Source organism: Zingiber officinale, chromosome 1A (genome assembly GCF_018446385.1).
Source record: "Zingiber officinale cultivar Zhangliang chromosome 1A, Zo_v1.1, whole genome shotgun sequence".
Lineage (NCBI taxonomy): Eukaryota > Viridiplantae > Streptophyta > Magnoliopsida > Zingiberales > Zingiberaceae > Zingiber > Zingiber officinale.
The window spans coordinates 43,462,136-43,477,830 of record NC_055987.1 but is presented as its reverse complement, the minus strand read 5'-3'; the positions used below and the strand labels follow the sequence as shown (position 1 = coordinate 43,477,830).

The 15,695-nt window shown below is 35.9% G+C and overlaps 1 protein-coding gene across 1 annotated transcript; it reads right to left on the bottom strand.

Moving 5' to 3' along the window:
• Nucleotides 1-398: 398 nt before the first annotated feature.
• Nucleotides 399-8,993, bottom strand: LOC121997729. The gene is made up of 24 exons (XM_042552324.1): nt 8,737-8,993; nt 8,418-8,635; nt 8,204-8,309; nt 7,992-8,093; nt 7,681-7,740; nt 7,536-7,614; nt 7,123-7,270; nt 6,159-6,282; nt 5,853-6,033; nt 5,703-5,731; nt 5,444-5,592; nt 4,419-4,521; nt 4,190-4,285; nt 4,042-4,101; nt 3,810-3,926; nt 3,472-3,534; nt 3,291-3,350; nt 3,051-3,212; nt 1,552-1,625; nt 1,380-1,473; nt 1,035-1,171; nt 872-952; nt 590-695; nt 399-499 (listed from the first exon to the last, which is right to left on the bottom strand). Exons 1-24 carry the CDS (start codon nt 8,908-8,910, stop codon nt 428-430), a joined length of 2,595 nt encoding a protein of 864 aa, XP_042408258.1. The 5' UTR covers nt 8,911-8,993; the 3' UTR covers nt 399-427.
• Nucleotides 8,994-15,695: the final 6,702 nt, after the last annotated feature.

Sequence of the window (15,695 nt, the reverse complement as noted above, 5' to 3'; positions counted from 1 at the left end):
ATTCACGCACTCATGCACGCACGCTGAGGCGCATCTACGCTATTGTTCTACTGTTTATCGTCTTCCACTTTTCTAGTCAGGAATACTGTTCTGACTTGAGTATCGGAGTGTTTATGCAAGAACCCCTTCCTTGGTTCTCACTCTAACGTTATTGTTAGCTCTCTTTGTGGTGTGCGTAGGTTGATCCGTGTCATCAAGGTCTTCATCTTCTCACGGTCAATAATGAAGCGACTCCAACAACGCATCATCTTCTTTATTTTCAGACAGTATCATATAATATTAATAAGTAGTGGGAACCATGTGGATTGTTGATAGCTACTCAACAATGAATCGATACACTTATTAAAATGTGATGGAAAATATCCATCGATACACTTATTGAAATGTGATCGAAAATATCCAAAAGTAAGGAGGCCAAAAGAATAAATTAGCCATCGCAATGGGCAAACTTGAAAGGTTCACCGAAAGCTCCAACGTTACCGGGACGAGAGAACACAATCTGTATCACTCAAATATAAACCAGCATCATGTATCGATCAAACTGATTCACTTTTAATTTTTTCCACTGTTTATATATGATTTCAAATACCTGATAATCTTCGAGCGTGCATGACTTGAAACCAGAAGCACAGTAGATGAAATAATACTCCCAAGTACGCACAAACTTCTCATCAAATCCTAAGGCAATGATTTTGCTGAAACATCAAAACGTCAAGAAATTATATCAAACAATACACCAAAAAGATTAGAGAAAGAAGAAATTTATTATTTAATCTCTTGATTCCTCGTGATTATATTTCTGTTTATGTTCTCTACTATTATTAATGTGCTATCATCTGTGTAGTCATCCATATATAAAATAGATACTTACTCCTTATTTGCAAGTAAATTGTTCCTCCAGCATATGAGAGTCTGATAGTAATGGATGCCAATATTCTCGATGTGCTCAATGCTATAAGGTGAGCACACACATGAGGACTAAAAAGAAAGATAAATCACAATATGCATGTGTATAAGTTCATTTTGGTTGTTACCAAAGTTTAGATGAAGTAGCCATCGCTGTTGTTATCCTGTTCAGAGAAGGAATGCATCCTCCAGGAAAGATGTACTCCTTGATGAAGTCAGAGCTTCTCCTGTATTCATCGTAGCGTTGATCTGGAATCGATATGAACTGCAAGGTATGCAAAATCAAACTTTAATGACTCTGGACAGGTGAGATTACTTGGGTGTTTAACCTCCACACATATATTATTCGACTATTCAACTTCTTTTTAAGTACTTGAGATGGATGATTGAATAGAAAGTAGAAGTAACACAAGATGTAATTTAATATTAAGATAATCTATGAGAAAGTGAAAATAGTAAGTAACTGAACAAACCTGAAGGACCAATATGCCATCTGTAGATAGAAGTGACTCGCAACAACCAAAGAAGTCATCTATATATTCGTGACCTACTCCTTCAATCATCCCACTGTAACTACTATTAGTAAAGAACTACCAGATACTAGACCAAAAAGTAGTGAGTAATAGTTAATATATAGTATCGTACCATGAGATGATTCGATCATATTTGTGATACTTTGGAAGTTGACGATAGTCCATCAACATGAAATTAGTGTAATCCTGAAAGTAGGTTTCTTTTGTAAGAATATGTTTTTGTCCAAACAAAAGGGAGTTTTTATTGTTTGCTAAAAATAACATTTTCTACAATCTTCACATTATGATTAAATCTTCATCAAAAATCAATTAGCGAGTTATAATTAAGAAGCCTATATATTATGTAATTAGTGCAATCCCATAAGTTGGTTTCACATTATGCCTATATATTATGTAAAGCAGCATGTTGTTGTGTAAATATTAGTTTCATTCATTAATGCCCATTTGTTCTATAAAGTAGCATGTTGATGTTTTCCAATTCTTATGCCATGAAATCCTATTTTTGTCTAACCTCTAGGACTGTATCTACTTTAGTTGTCTCCTCTCAAAACAAGGTTAACTCAAGAGAAATTGAGTTGTAAATAAAGCATTAGCCTCGATTAACAACTATATCGGTACAATAGTTCAACTAGGGATGACAATGGATCAAATTCGGGTCGGATTCTATATCCTCTATCCCCATATCCATCGGGTATAGGATCTTCGATGGGTACACCCATACCCATTAAATGATCGGATATCTTCTATAGTTATAATTTTTCTTCTTTCTATCCAACTATTATCATTAAACAAAAATATATTAAAATTAACAACCTATTAAAAAATATATATAATTAAAAAAATAGATTAAACATCTATATAGTCTCCTCCTAATATCAACAAAAATAGTAAGTTGATTTTGGAAAAAGAAAATTTTCTTTAATATATGTATATATATTATTTAATCGGGTATCAGGTATTGATAGTTCCTCCATATATACCCTATTTCATTCGGGTCGGATGTCGGATCCTCCATCGGGTTCGGGTGAAATTACCATCCCTAAGTTCAACTTGTTGCTTTTGAATAATCTATCATTTTATTGGCCATCTTTGTAAGCTTTAGTGAAGCAATGGTGATTAAAGACAAACCACCAAATTTTTTAAAGTTCAATTTCAACTTGATTATCCACCATATGAAAATTTACAATAAGAATAATTCAGTTATGAGTATGTTAATGACAACATAGACAAAGAAATAACAATATTACGGGAGGACTGCATAAAATCTTTGAATTCTAAGACTAACAAAATCTGCAAACATGATATCTAAATGAAATTTGATATCATTTTGATTAAAACTACTAGATAGCTTTCATTTACACAATTAGTTTGTTGTTCAAATCAATTCCTCCATATTTCTCATATCCTAGAAGTAGAATAACTTGATACTTCCAAAATCAAATTTTGTGTCCATCTCTATTCATTGCCTTTAGTTAGGATGAATAAAACTTTCTATGTTGTGTGCAGAGGAGGATAGTTAAATTGTTTCATTTACTATAACAGAGGGACAAAACTTGAATGTAACAATTCATCTTAAGCCAATTTATATAAGTTTATGAAAAAAATACAAACCTCAAGTCCGGCTTCTTTAGCTTTTCTTTTGGCAAATGTTAGTTGCTCCTTAGATAAGGTGATTCCTGTATATTTGCAGCCAGTTTGCTTTACAAGCTCGATAGCTAAACTTCCCCAACCACAACCAATATCCAAAACCTCATGCTTCCCCTCAACTTGGGCCTTTTTTATTGAAGAAGATAATAAGGGATGCGTTAACAATGAAATAAGAAACACAAAAAACTTGAGCAATATGCTCACCTTTTTAATTAAAAGAGAGATCTTGCGGAGTTGTGCTGTTTTCAAGTCCTCATTCTGTGTCTAGAAAATTTTGGGAAGAAATTTTAGATTCTATTGAAGGAATCACAATTCTATGTAAAACTTGTTAGCAAAAATAATGCAACAGTGTAAACAAAGCAAAATAATAATAGTAGTTCCGAACCTTGAAAATGGCACAAGAATAAGTCATTGTCTCATCCAAGAATAGATTAAAAAACTCATTACTCTGTCACAAAATGAAGTAAATTAATTTCAATATTATACTCAGATAGTTAACAATGTTTTTAAGGTCATAATCATTCTCACATAGTAGATGATTCCATTGAGGTAAATGACAATTTATACTAACCATATTTGCATGTTAACCTACTTTGCAAACAAGACATCCAGTTTTACCAAATAGATTAAAGCAATACACTGAACATGCTAAAAACTCAATTAATAGAGTTACAAATAAGAAATAATTTATGATGAACGTAGCAAAGTAGATTGAAGTCTAACCAGATCATAATGACTAGAGATGTTACGATGTGCTTGTGTTATAGTGTTTTGTCTCAAGGAGTGTCGAAAAAAGTATCTTGCAGATGAAACTCCTGCTGTCACAAGTAATGGTGTCCACTAACCTCTGATCATTTTGTCGAGAGACAAAGTTTAGTCAGTGGAAGCGCGCAAAGTTTGCATTTTAGTACATATTGACAGTAGTACATTCAACGAACTAACAAGAAAGCAGTGCATGGAGAAACCTTAAACTCTTCCCAAGAGTATTTCTCAGTTCCATGTTGGCAATAAGAACCTAGAAAATACAATAAAATTAACAAAAAATGCAAATCTAGTGGCAACAAACTCTATTCAATATTTTAGCTTGTCCACTTGCAATTTACCAAAAAAAGATCCAAAAGACCATTTTCTTTATCAACAAATGATAAGTATCCATTTATGTAAGCATCTGCAAGACCTATATCTGCGTCGATAGCGATCTGTCAAGGTATATAATGAGTAAGATTTTGGCACATATACATATCTCCGTATATTAGAATAAGGAATTCTTAATTGATCTTTAAACTAGGATTTTATTTGGGACAAGGCAAATGTTTATATAGAAAACTGAACCTTCCAATAGAACAATGAATTATGAACTCTAAGAACAGCCTTCTTGGTATTGTTCGTTGTTGCTCCTTCGTGGATGTAGATGTTGCCACCTTCTTCTAGCAATCTATAATTATGATATATCATGGTGTCAAAATGAATTGCAATTGTGAGGTCTAAAAGAGTCACTAGATAGATGATAAATAGTTTTTGGACAAGCTCATGTGAATGATATTCATCTCAATTGCTTGCACCCTGATTTGTAGCAAATCATTTATTACTTTGCTAATTAAATTCTTAAACAAGATTAATGTTGTAATGGAATTAACTTGTTTGATTAAAGATTATAAAGACAAAAGTAGATCAGGAACTCAAATGTCAATGAAAAGTGATTTAGTCACTTTTGGTTAATAGCTATAATTGTGGTCCTTGTCTTTTAATAGGAATATTGCAGATCATGTCAATTTACTATCTCATTTTAGAAAACTATTAACTACTCTTTTAAACTAATATCAAATTTTTTATTTAAATGCATCAATAAGAAATTCTTTTTTACACATTATCATTATTATCGTCATGTGTTTGTTTAAACTATTTTGGAGTAGCTTACATTAATCTTATTTCTCTGTTGAACTATTTACAAGGCTATATAACAATGAATGTTCAAATTAATTAATTCATTTTGAGTATAGAGTTTATAAGGCGTTCTTGAACATATGCTAATTAACTCTACCTATTTCTTCTTCTTCTTTTGTTTTTGTTTTTCCATTTATTAAGGTTACAATTAGTGGAATAAATGCTTAGTTATTGTTGTTGTTGGTGTATTAAAGTTACACCTAACCTAGGATTTCGAATATTAATATTTTTATTTTTACCATTCCGGTAACTCGATATATCCATCTTAGCATTTTCATCATTATCATATTACTTTTTATATGTGTTACGTCCTAGCAATCTAACAACTCTTCATACACTTCAGTTAAGCAATCGATCTTTTCCAATATTTACTAATGATGGATCTGAATAAGTAAGCAAATTTATGCACTTACGTCACACAACCAATTGCGATGTATTTCGTAAGAAATCTATTCACAAGAAATCTCGCTCCACATTCCATCAATGACGGTACCATGTGTTTTGGGTTTCTCAATAGAACAATATCATTTTTAACCACATTGTTTGCAGCAGCAACCCCAGCCTGAAGAGTATAGAATGAATGTAGTCCATGATATTTCTCATTTCATTTATCATCTAGTGAATATAAAATATGATAAAGTGAAATTCAAATACAAAAAATAGGTGAATTACCTTCAGCGCATCCTCATGGAAGTCATAACCTGCAAATCACAACACACACACTCACAATATTAAGGTCTCTGAGAAAAAGTTAAAATTAAAGGTTAATGAAGTAAATGAGCAAAAGATTCATGTTTTGCTTTAAGTATAGTTGCATTATACCTTGGTATACTCCAGAGAACCATATTCTTCTTTTACCTTGTATATTTTCTAGCTCTAAGGAAGCTTTTGAAGCTGCAACAGAAGGTAAAAGATGTCTGGTGCACCATTTAAGTAAGCTATGTTTTGGTATACGTTTGGGGTTTAGAGTTACAAGAAATAGTTGCTTAGTTGTATGTAGATTCTGCAAAATACAATGATTATAATCAGTAACTCTTTTGGCTAGAGGCTAAAACCAATGTTAAATAATTCATAATGTTAAACTAATCATGTTTAGCCAGTTGCTAAGTAAAAAATAAAAGCACTGACCTGTAACACATTTAACCAATATGTTATGCACACACCATGTTGTGTTGTCCCAAGAAAGTTCCAAGCACTCCATGTCGCTGGGTTTTGCGGCATGAAACTTTTGTCATGATGAAGATAAATGTAACTATGCATTAAGACATCAAAGACTAGTCAATCGAGCAGGTGAGAAAACAAAAATTTTGCAAAGACATGTATGCAATTGGGTTTGAGAAGGAAGAATGTGAAGTTCCCTCAAGTTTGCACTCGCTAACATTTCTATTCAAGAAGGCCATAAATCTCCAAATCCTAAGCAAAAATTTGTTTCATTTGCAAGATGATTGATCACTGAATTGCAAAACTTGTCAAAGTCTTATTTCGCAGCAATAAATTAAAGATGGAATTAAATAGAATTCTCAATGTCAAAAGAACAAGAGTTGTATTGTAATATATGAGTTTTATTTTGTGATTTAAAGCTCCTTTAGTCCCTTAAAAAAAGTTTTGAATCAATATTGCTTGTTGACTATTTTAGCAAGAAAGAACTGGAGGTGAAAAAAGGTGTGCCCTTTGTTCCAAACATATCACCAAGCATTGTGAGAAAAACTAAGACACCATAGCACTATTCGAAAAATTCACGTTGATTCAAAGCTATCAGCTGTAGTAGAACTAAGATCATAGACTTTTAGCTAATAGTTATCACATGCATGAACAGTTCTCACATAGTGTAATTCTTGAAATTCATGTAGGCGGATCCTCTGGTCCGTAAATTGTGAACTAGAGGATGGTCCATTGCCTTTGATTAGTAGATTATGATGGACCCCACCCGTTTAATAGGTAGGGTCCATCAAATAGACCAATTCATATAGTGGACCACCCTCTGTTCCGTAATTTGCAGACCAGAGGATCCATGCTAAAATTCATGGGCTTCTACGATTTGAATGCCTCTCTTGCACTTCTCTAAAAACAAAATATGAGAATAATAGCATACCTATATACATATTGAAAAGCACCAAGTATCCTTGCTTCCTCAAACGTTGCTTGCTCTCCCAAAAGCTTTAAAGCATCCGGGGCTTGAGTGCTAATTATGCATCCATCATATATATCTTTGGAGCAATCTTCTCCTACCACACAGCATCCTACCATAAAGGCATTTCTTAGTAGAGTAGTTAACCGAAGATGAAATATACTTAGGAACTAACTAAAATGAGCACCAAAAATTCAATGCCCACAATGGGTTATTATAAATTCCCAAAACGAAAAAGAAAAAAAAATAACACAACATGATATGTTCATTGTGTGCTAATAGTAAATTCAGATTTTGTTACAGGGTAATGTTAAACCTTTAAGTTTATCGATTTTAAACATCAATGATCATTGATTATGTAGTTGGAAGTTGTTTACCTGTATCAGTACCAAAAATTGATTGCACAGCACATCCTGTTTTAATAGTACAAGATCTACTCTCCAGTTCTTCTCTTATCTGCTTATAATAGTATCAACTTTGAGTCAACATAGAATGAGTTCTCAACTCGAGAAGAGGTGATACCTTGTCGACGTAGCACTGTGAACGCGACTTGACAGTGAGCCACTGTGGACTGCCGAATAGCTGAAATGTGAATGGAAACATCAGAAAAATCATCAGAATAAGTGGGAAAAGAAATGTAGAAACAAGGATGCTAAGTTGAATAAGTTGTAGAGAACAACAAAACTTCTGACAACACAGAAGATACATCACTAAGCACCAAAAACAGTGTGTGTACAAACAAAGTGTTAAATAAGAAGAATGAAAATGTGGCAATGCTTTACTTCATAATTAACAAGGTAGAAACAACTGCAAGAGACACAAAAGGATATGACCTGAAGAAGGTGGTGATTGCGGCAGAAGGAGAGAATAGAATAAGCAGAGAAATATAATACTCTCTCAGAGGGGCATGACCAAATAGAGGCACAGACTGGAATCTGAAACATCAAATAATATGCATATCAAATACCACATGATATAATAGCATCGGAAAAGAAAATGAATAAAAGACTTGTTGAACTAAATAAATCAATATAGTCAATCTCACGAGATAACCCTTCTGAAACAGCTCAGAATAACCATGTGATACGATGAAGTGTTCCAGTGTCTCACTACGGTCCTTATCTCGATTGTTGTCGAGCTCCTCAAGGTATCTTTTAGAATTAGTAGGTTGTTGTCCAAAGACATTGAAGAACAGTTAACAAAAAAAAAAACTTAAACAAAAATCACACACTAAAAAAGGTTGATGAAATTAAACTTACTCGAAGACGTCGTCCTTGAATTTGAGAATTTCTCGAATCATTTGCAAAAAGTAGGGATTAAAAATATTGGTCTTCTGTGCAAACAAACTGGAGAAACCGTTGCGAGTTCCCCATTCATATCCTTTGCCGTCATCTAAGCTTACAGCGAATGACATATCCGCCGTCTCCATCTCCAGGCCAAGGCTCTCAAACAGCTCAATCATATTGGGATACGTCACCTATAAATGCTCAAAATGTTTATATTTTTTTAAAAATAAATAAATAAATTTTTTAAAGGCAAAAGTAAGATTTTGACATATATATCATCACATCTAGTTACCTGATTGAAGACCATGAAGCCGAGGTCGATGAGGAGGCCATCCACAGAGACAGTCTTGGCATGGCCACCTAAGTAGTCTTCCTTCTCGTACAGCACCACCTCCACGCCGGCCTTTACTAGGGTGTAGGCCGCCGCCAGCCCGCTGATCCCCGCACCAACCACTGCCACCCGCATTTTGACCGGACTTCGTCTCCGGTGATCTCCCCTACCAAAATCTCTTACCGAGGGAGAAATATGGGTGCAAATTAACTTGCGTAGAGAAGAGAGAAACAGAGGAGTGATGAAGGATGTGGAATGAGGAGAAGGGGTTTAATAAGGGGACGAGGTTGGAGGGGAGTTGTTTGTTCTCCGTTATATTTATTTATTTTATATTTTTGTGAGCACGTATTCGATTAATTTATTGTTTTTATTACAAAACGTTAATCACCGTACAATTTTTTAATTTAAAAAATGTTTGTTTTTTGTCTGTGTCTCTCTCTTTTTTTAAAAAAAAAAATAGTGCCCAAATTAAGAGTTAAAAACTAAGTTTAAACTAAAAATAAATATAAACTAATATAAATTAATTGTATATTTATTTGAAAAATAAAATATAAAATTGGTTGAACTCTTTAAATTATTAGACTATTATATAAAAATTACTAATATTTTAAAATGAATTGATTACAGAAATAAATTATTTTATGTCAATTTATTTTTTAATAAGTTTTATCTGATTAATTGTGTTTTAAATTGAATTAAAATAGATTGTAAAATTAGATCAGGTCAATATCTAACGTAGTGAAAGCGCAAATGGTTTGGCTACGGGAGAATCTAAGTTATAGTGTTACTACTTTTGTTATCAAAGGTTATATATATATACACGTTAGAGCAATGGTTATATATACAATTTATTCCAGAGTAATGATAATATCTTTTAAGTGATTAATACTTAAATCTTAATTACAATGCACTGTAGAGATTTTCTTTCAGTAGGACGATAATCCTAAAAATATTGATTATTTAGATGAGTTTATGTAAGTACTTCTTAATTTATCTGGTTTGATGATTGATGAAAAATTTTTGTGCAGTAGTCATTTTAAGGATTAATTAGTTTGAAGAATTAAATATTTGAATTATAAAAACAAAAAATAAAGATTATTAATTTTTCATAAATAATATTTATTTAAGTAAAATGTAAACATGTTCATCCTAAATAATTCAGTATCATTAATTCTACAATAAAATATAATTAAATAAATTACAGAATACATTTTATTCTAATGTAACAACTTTTGTATGAAAAAGATAAGACATTATAAATATCTTAACTTGTAAATACGAAAACAAATTCTTAAAGTCAAATGACAAATTTTAATATTAAATCCATTAATCAATCAAATAAATTTAAAAATATAAAAATTTTAAATAATTAAATAAATTAGAAATTTGATAACATCTAAAGACACCTAACTCAAGTCAAGTTTAAGTTGAGGAAAAAAAAATCAAATTTGAACCATGACTCGGCTTAACTTAGCTTATGAAATAAGTTTAAATAAAATAAAATTTAGCTAGGTCTCGTTTACAATCCTACTCTCCGTAAGCACGCAAAGTTTACGTCGCTCGCTTTCCACGAGCAAATACTTAAAATTGTTGAATGACTTCCGGTAGAGGGAAGAAATACAAAAAGATGAGAACGAGACAATTTTATTTCATCTGTTTATCAGACTTAAATATTTAAATGTGCACTTGAATAATAAATATGTGTGACAGGAATATATTAATTTTATAAACATACACATGTACGGATATAATGATAAAAATACAAACAAAAACGACAACAACATAAGCTTAAGTATTAATGGGAGATTGGGAATATGAATGAGTTGCAAATGTGATCAAACGCAGATCTAAACGGATCGTTGGTGAATTTAAAGAGAATTAATTGTTTATAGAGTGTCTTCTATGCGAAAAAAAATCTCTAACATTTTCCCCTTTTCCCGTGCATATTTTTCATCTTTTTCAGTCTTCAGAAATAGAACTTTATCCCTGTTTGGATACGATGAGGGATGATTAAGAGAGGAGAATGGAGGGAATGGGAAAGAAAGGAAAGTATTTATTTTTTTTTTATTTGAGATGGAGGGAAAGTTTATTAACGTAACATGTGTTACTATGTATTTGGGAGGAAAGTGAAGATAACAAAGGTTAAATATAAAAAATTATAAAATTATCCCCACTTTTATTAAAGACTTCCGCGTTCAAAATCCAGTGCATCTTGCATGCATTTATTGATTAAGACTTATGCATTCAAAATCATTGTAGCTCATTTGTTAAAGTCGGCATCGACATCAGCATCGGCATCGACATCGGCATGAGCATCGGCATCGGCGTCGACGTTGAAGTCGGCGTTGACATCGAAGTCGATGTCGGTGTCAAAGTTGGTGTCGGCATTGGCGTCGAATTCAGCATCGGCGTCGACGTCAAAGTCGATGTCGGCATCGACGAAGTGTGAGCGTTGGGCGGTGCCAGTCGAGCGATGTGAGTGTTTTTCATCATGATGTAAAGAATACATAAAACAATGATTTTTAAAATTAATATAATAAAATAGGGATAAAATTGGAATATAATTTTTTTTAATTCCCTTTATCCTTCTTTACACCCCAAATCAGGATGTAAGAAATTCTTTCGTTTCATAGGTAAGAAAGGTTAAATCTTATCCTTCCTTACCTTTCCTTTCCATAGCTCACTTTTTTCCAAATAGGATTTCAAGTTTTTCTTCCCTGTTTTAACTTTCCCTCACCTCCTTCCAAACAGTGCGTCAGGGTTGAACGACAAAGGACTAAGCTATAATTAAATGTTGAATTTCAAAAAGATAATTTAATGGTCAGACAGAACATATTCAAGACATTTGGTTATATTACCCTAGGTTAACTAATTAAACCATAATTTTAATAATTTTATCTTAAACTCAACTAATGAAGTCCACAATACAATACATAACATGAGAGAAATTATAATTGGATTATAATTAGTGATTATCTCATCATGTGTAATTATATACTGTCACGCCCCGAAGGAGTCCCTGTCCGAAGAAATTTCGGCAACATCTCCCCTGTACGGCGGACAATCTGAAACTTTTCTACATCTCATATACCTCAGCCACAGGCGGCTGGAATAATAACAATAAATAAAAACATTCACCACGCAGTTTATAATAGTAACATCACAATACTACACTGACTCGAAATCCACCCTACTCCACTACACTCGTAAAACTCAAATCCGACGAAACTCACCTCTTCTGCCGTCCAGGCAGGCATGTAGTAAAAAACATATCGAATAGAACATCCATCAATATCAAAAGAAACAAAAAACATACGAAGTCCAAGTATCCAAATAACCAAGTACACACATAAGCAAATAAAAACCAAACCAAATGGTAAATAAATCCTCGAGGTCTGCAGGGATCTAGCACTACGTGCAGTGAGGACTAGCGACTAGAATTCCCTCCTGACAGCATCAACCTGAAAATATAACAACAATGGAGGCGGGGTGAGTCCAACACTCAACAGGTACAATTGAAATGCAAAGTAAAGAAATAACACCTAGCACTAATCATGCGTACAGTCTCCTGATAAAAATAAAGATAAATGCAAAACGAGGTAGACAGGAGAGAATCTGTACTAACCAGGACCCGGTATAAGGTCAAACAGTCCGAAAGGTATAAAAGACCTGTATGCATGTCAAACATAGGTATCCAAACAATATGCAGCATATAAATGCAGCAAACACAATCACAAACAATAAATGCATCATGCATATGATGCCAATGTCATGGTCACCCCTGACGCCAGTCAGCCAACTCATAACAAAAGTGGGACCGAGTGGGTAGAGCTGTGACGACCGTGCACTCTGCAACACTACTCCTGATGAGTGATCGAGTGGACGGGATGCTGTCGGAGTACACACGTACTCCTACCCCAAATCATAAATGGGGGAGCGCAATGCTCTCATCTCCCGGTACGCTATGACGGGGAGGGATCTCTAACGTGCTACACGCTGTGTCACACTACCCATGAGCGGACCAACGGAGCACCGGAAGAGCCAAACTGACGTGCTACCACGCTGTGTCAGGCTACCCATGAGCGTCACAACGGAGCACCGAACAGTGATGAAAACTGGCAAAGTGCTCAACAATAATGGAGCAATCTATCGCACAGCATGCGATCATGCAAATGGTGAATGTCACTAAGCATGGTAATATACTAAACCAACATCTGGACATATAACAATGGGCACCATAGTGAATAAATTATATCAAGGTATACTGATCAAATAAGGTATCAAACATAGGTCCTAACATGGTAAAACATGGTTATATCACTACCCATGAGCATGTGAAATCAGATAGGTATCAATACGAGATGCAAACAAACAATCAATCAAGCAGGCAACATGTTTCGGGCAGTGATTAACCGAACAAATAAGAAAACACAATTAATGCAAATTGTTAATTTCATTACTAAGCATATCAAAGACAATAAGTCAAAAGTACCCGCCTCCGATAAAAGAAAGGTCCAATACCGACTCCGAGATACTCGTCTCGCGTCAAAGTCCTGCGGTATCAAACAAAATGTCTATTTTAGCTAATTCTATAATATAACAATTAGCCAAACTAATTTCTAATCCCACTAATCAATTAGGGTTAATTTCATTAACCCTAATTACACAATTAAATAAATTCTAAACCTAAGTTAGCAATTATTGCTAACTCAACTAGCAATCATCTACAACGAAAAATCAAATTCCTCCACAATACCTCAACCACCGTTGCTGTTGCTGCTGAAGCAAGGGCTACTGGATTGGGGTTGCTGCTGGAAGTCTTGAACAAACCAGAGCACACTTTACAAGTCGGACACTTCGCTCTAAGATCACCACTCTGCTGTAAAGAAGAGAGTGGCACCGGCAGTGGTGCACTAGGGCACAGCAGCAACACAGGGGGAAGAAATCCACCGACTGGTCCAAGCAAGGTCAAGCACTGAGATCACTAACACAGATCAAGCCATAACCCAAATTCCACACCACACAATACTACTCAAATTTCACCAGTTAGGGCATAACACTCACCTCCCGAATCACTGCTAGGGCACTGGGAGGCGTGACCACAGTGAAGAAGGTGTGGAGGCAGTGGCACGCAAAGCAGTGGCGCACAGATGAAGAAGTCGGCATCGGCACTGTGCAGATGTGCAGCGGTTGTGAACACAGGGAGGAGAGTCGGCTCTCAGCGGTGTGCGGCGGTGGAGAGGCCGGACACAGAGAAGAATCGGCGCGTTGCTATGAACCCAAACCTCTAGGGCACGCGAGTTCGGCGGCTGGCTGCAGGAACTCAGGCTGCCGGCGGTGGAAGGGATTCGGCTAGGGCAGAAGGGAGGCCGAGAGCAAGGGTGTCCGGCGATGGCTCGTCGGACCAGAGGAGGGATCGAGAGAAGGGCGTCGGCGGCGTTGTACAGTAGCGTTTGCCGTCGCTGGCAGCAGTGGGAGGAGGAGTTCGGCTCTGGAGAAAGAAGAAAAGGAGGTGGCCGAAGGGTTTAAAGCTTCGGCGAGGAAGAAACCGCCGGGCCGGCGGTTAGGGCTCGGCGTCGGGAAGAAGAAGGGAAGAGGGCAGCGGGTTTTTAGCGAGGAAGAGAAATAAGGAAAAGAAATAAGAATAAGTAAAAAGGAATTATAAAAGAAACAATTCCTCGCTTAATTGGGTAGCCTAAATAGGCTTTTCTCCGGGCCCCGTTTTCATCCCCGTTAACTCGTCCATATGAGCTCCGAAAAGTTCCCGAAAAATGTCCAAAAATTCCAGAAAATTCCCTTATTCATATTCGCCTATTTTCGGTATTTTACATTCTCCCCCACTTATAAAAATTTGGTCCCCAAATTTTCGTTATCTACCATCAGCAAGTACTAACAACAGATATAGTGCATAAATGCTGAACGGTAAATAAATCACATACCTCTAGTGAAAAGATGGGGATATCGAGCTCAGATCATATCCTCGAGCTCCCAAGTAGCCTCCTCGTCCGAATGATGCTGTCATCCGACTTTAATCAGCCGGATAGTCTTGTTCCGCAACTGACGCTCTTTCCGGTCCAGAATCCGTACCGGAATCTCCTCATATGTAATGTCAGGCTGAACTTGAACTGAGATATCTGTCAGCACATGCGTCGGATCAGGTACGTATCTCCTCAGCATAGATACGTGAAAAACATCGTGAACGCCTGACAGGGACGGTGGTAGCCAGTCGGTAAGCTACTGCTCCGATCCTCTCCAAGATCTCGAAAGGACCAATGTACCGCGGAGCTAACTTACCTCTGAGGCCAAATCTCTTCACCCCTTTCGTGGGTAAAACTCGCAGAAATACATGGTCGCCAACAGAGAACTCTAGTGGTCTGCGTCTCCGATCAGCATAACTTTTCTGGCGGTCCTGCGCCTCTGACATCCTCCGTCTGATAGTACGGACCAACTCTACCTTATGCTGAGCTTTATGAGGTCCCAACAACTGGGCCTTCCCAACCTCATCCAGAGAGTGGGTGTCCGACAAGGCCTACCATACAACACTTCAACGGTGCCATCTGGATAGCCGAATGAAAGCTGTTGTTATAGGCAAACTCTACCAACGGCAGATGGTCCTCCCAATTGCCTCCAAAAATCCAATACACAAGACCTTAGCAAGTCCTCTAGAGTATGAAAGGTCCGCACTAACGGTCCATCTGTCTGCGGATGGAAAGTTGTACTGAAACAGAGCTGCGTGCCCAAGGTCTGCTGCAATCTCTGTCAAAAATGAGACGTGAACCGGGGGTCTCTATCCGAAATAATAGTCAACAGAATACCACGTGATCTGATAATCTCCCGGCAAAATAGATCTGCCAATCGATCCAGGGGATCAGTCCTCCGAATCGCTAAAAAGTGCGCGGATTTGGTTAATCGATCAACGA

Bases quoted from the DNA above. Each gene is read 5' to 3' on its own strand.
- LOC121997729 (XM_042552324.1), bottom strand. From the start codon at position 8,910: ATGCGGGTGGCAGTGGTTGGTGCGGGGATCAGCGGGCTGGCGGCGGCC. The intron at 7,615-7,680 runs GTATCACCTCTT...TATTATAAGCAG, and splicing joins CACAGTGCTACGTCGACAAG to ATAAGAGAAGAACTGGAGAG. The intron at 7,271-7,535 runs GTAAACAACTTC...CCTTTATGGTAG, and splicing joins AATTTTTGGTACTGATACAG to GATGCTGTGTGGTAGGAGAA.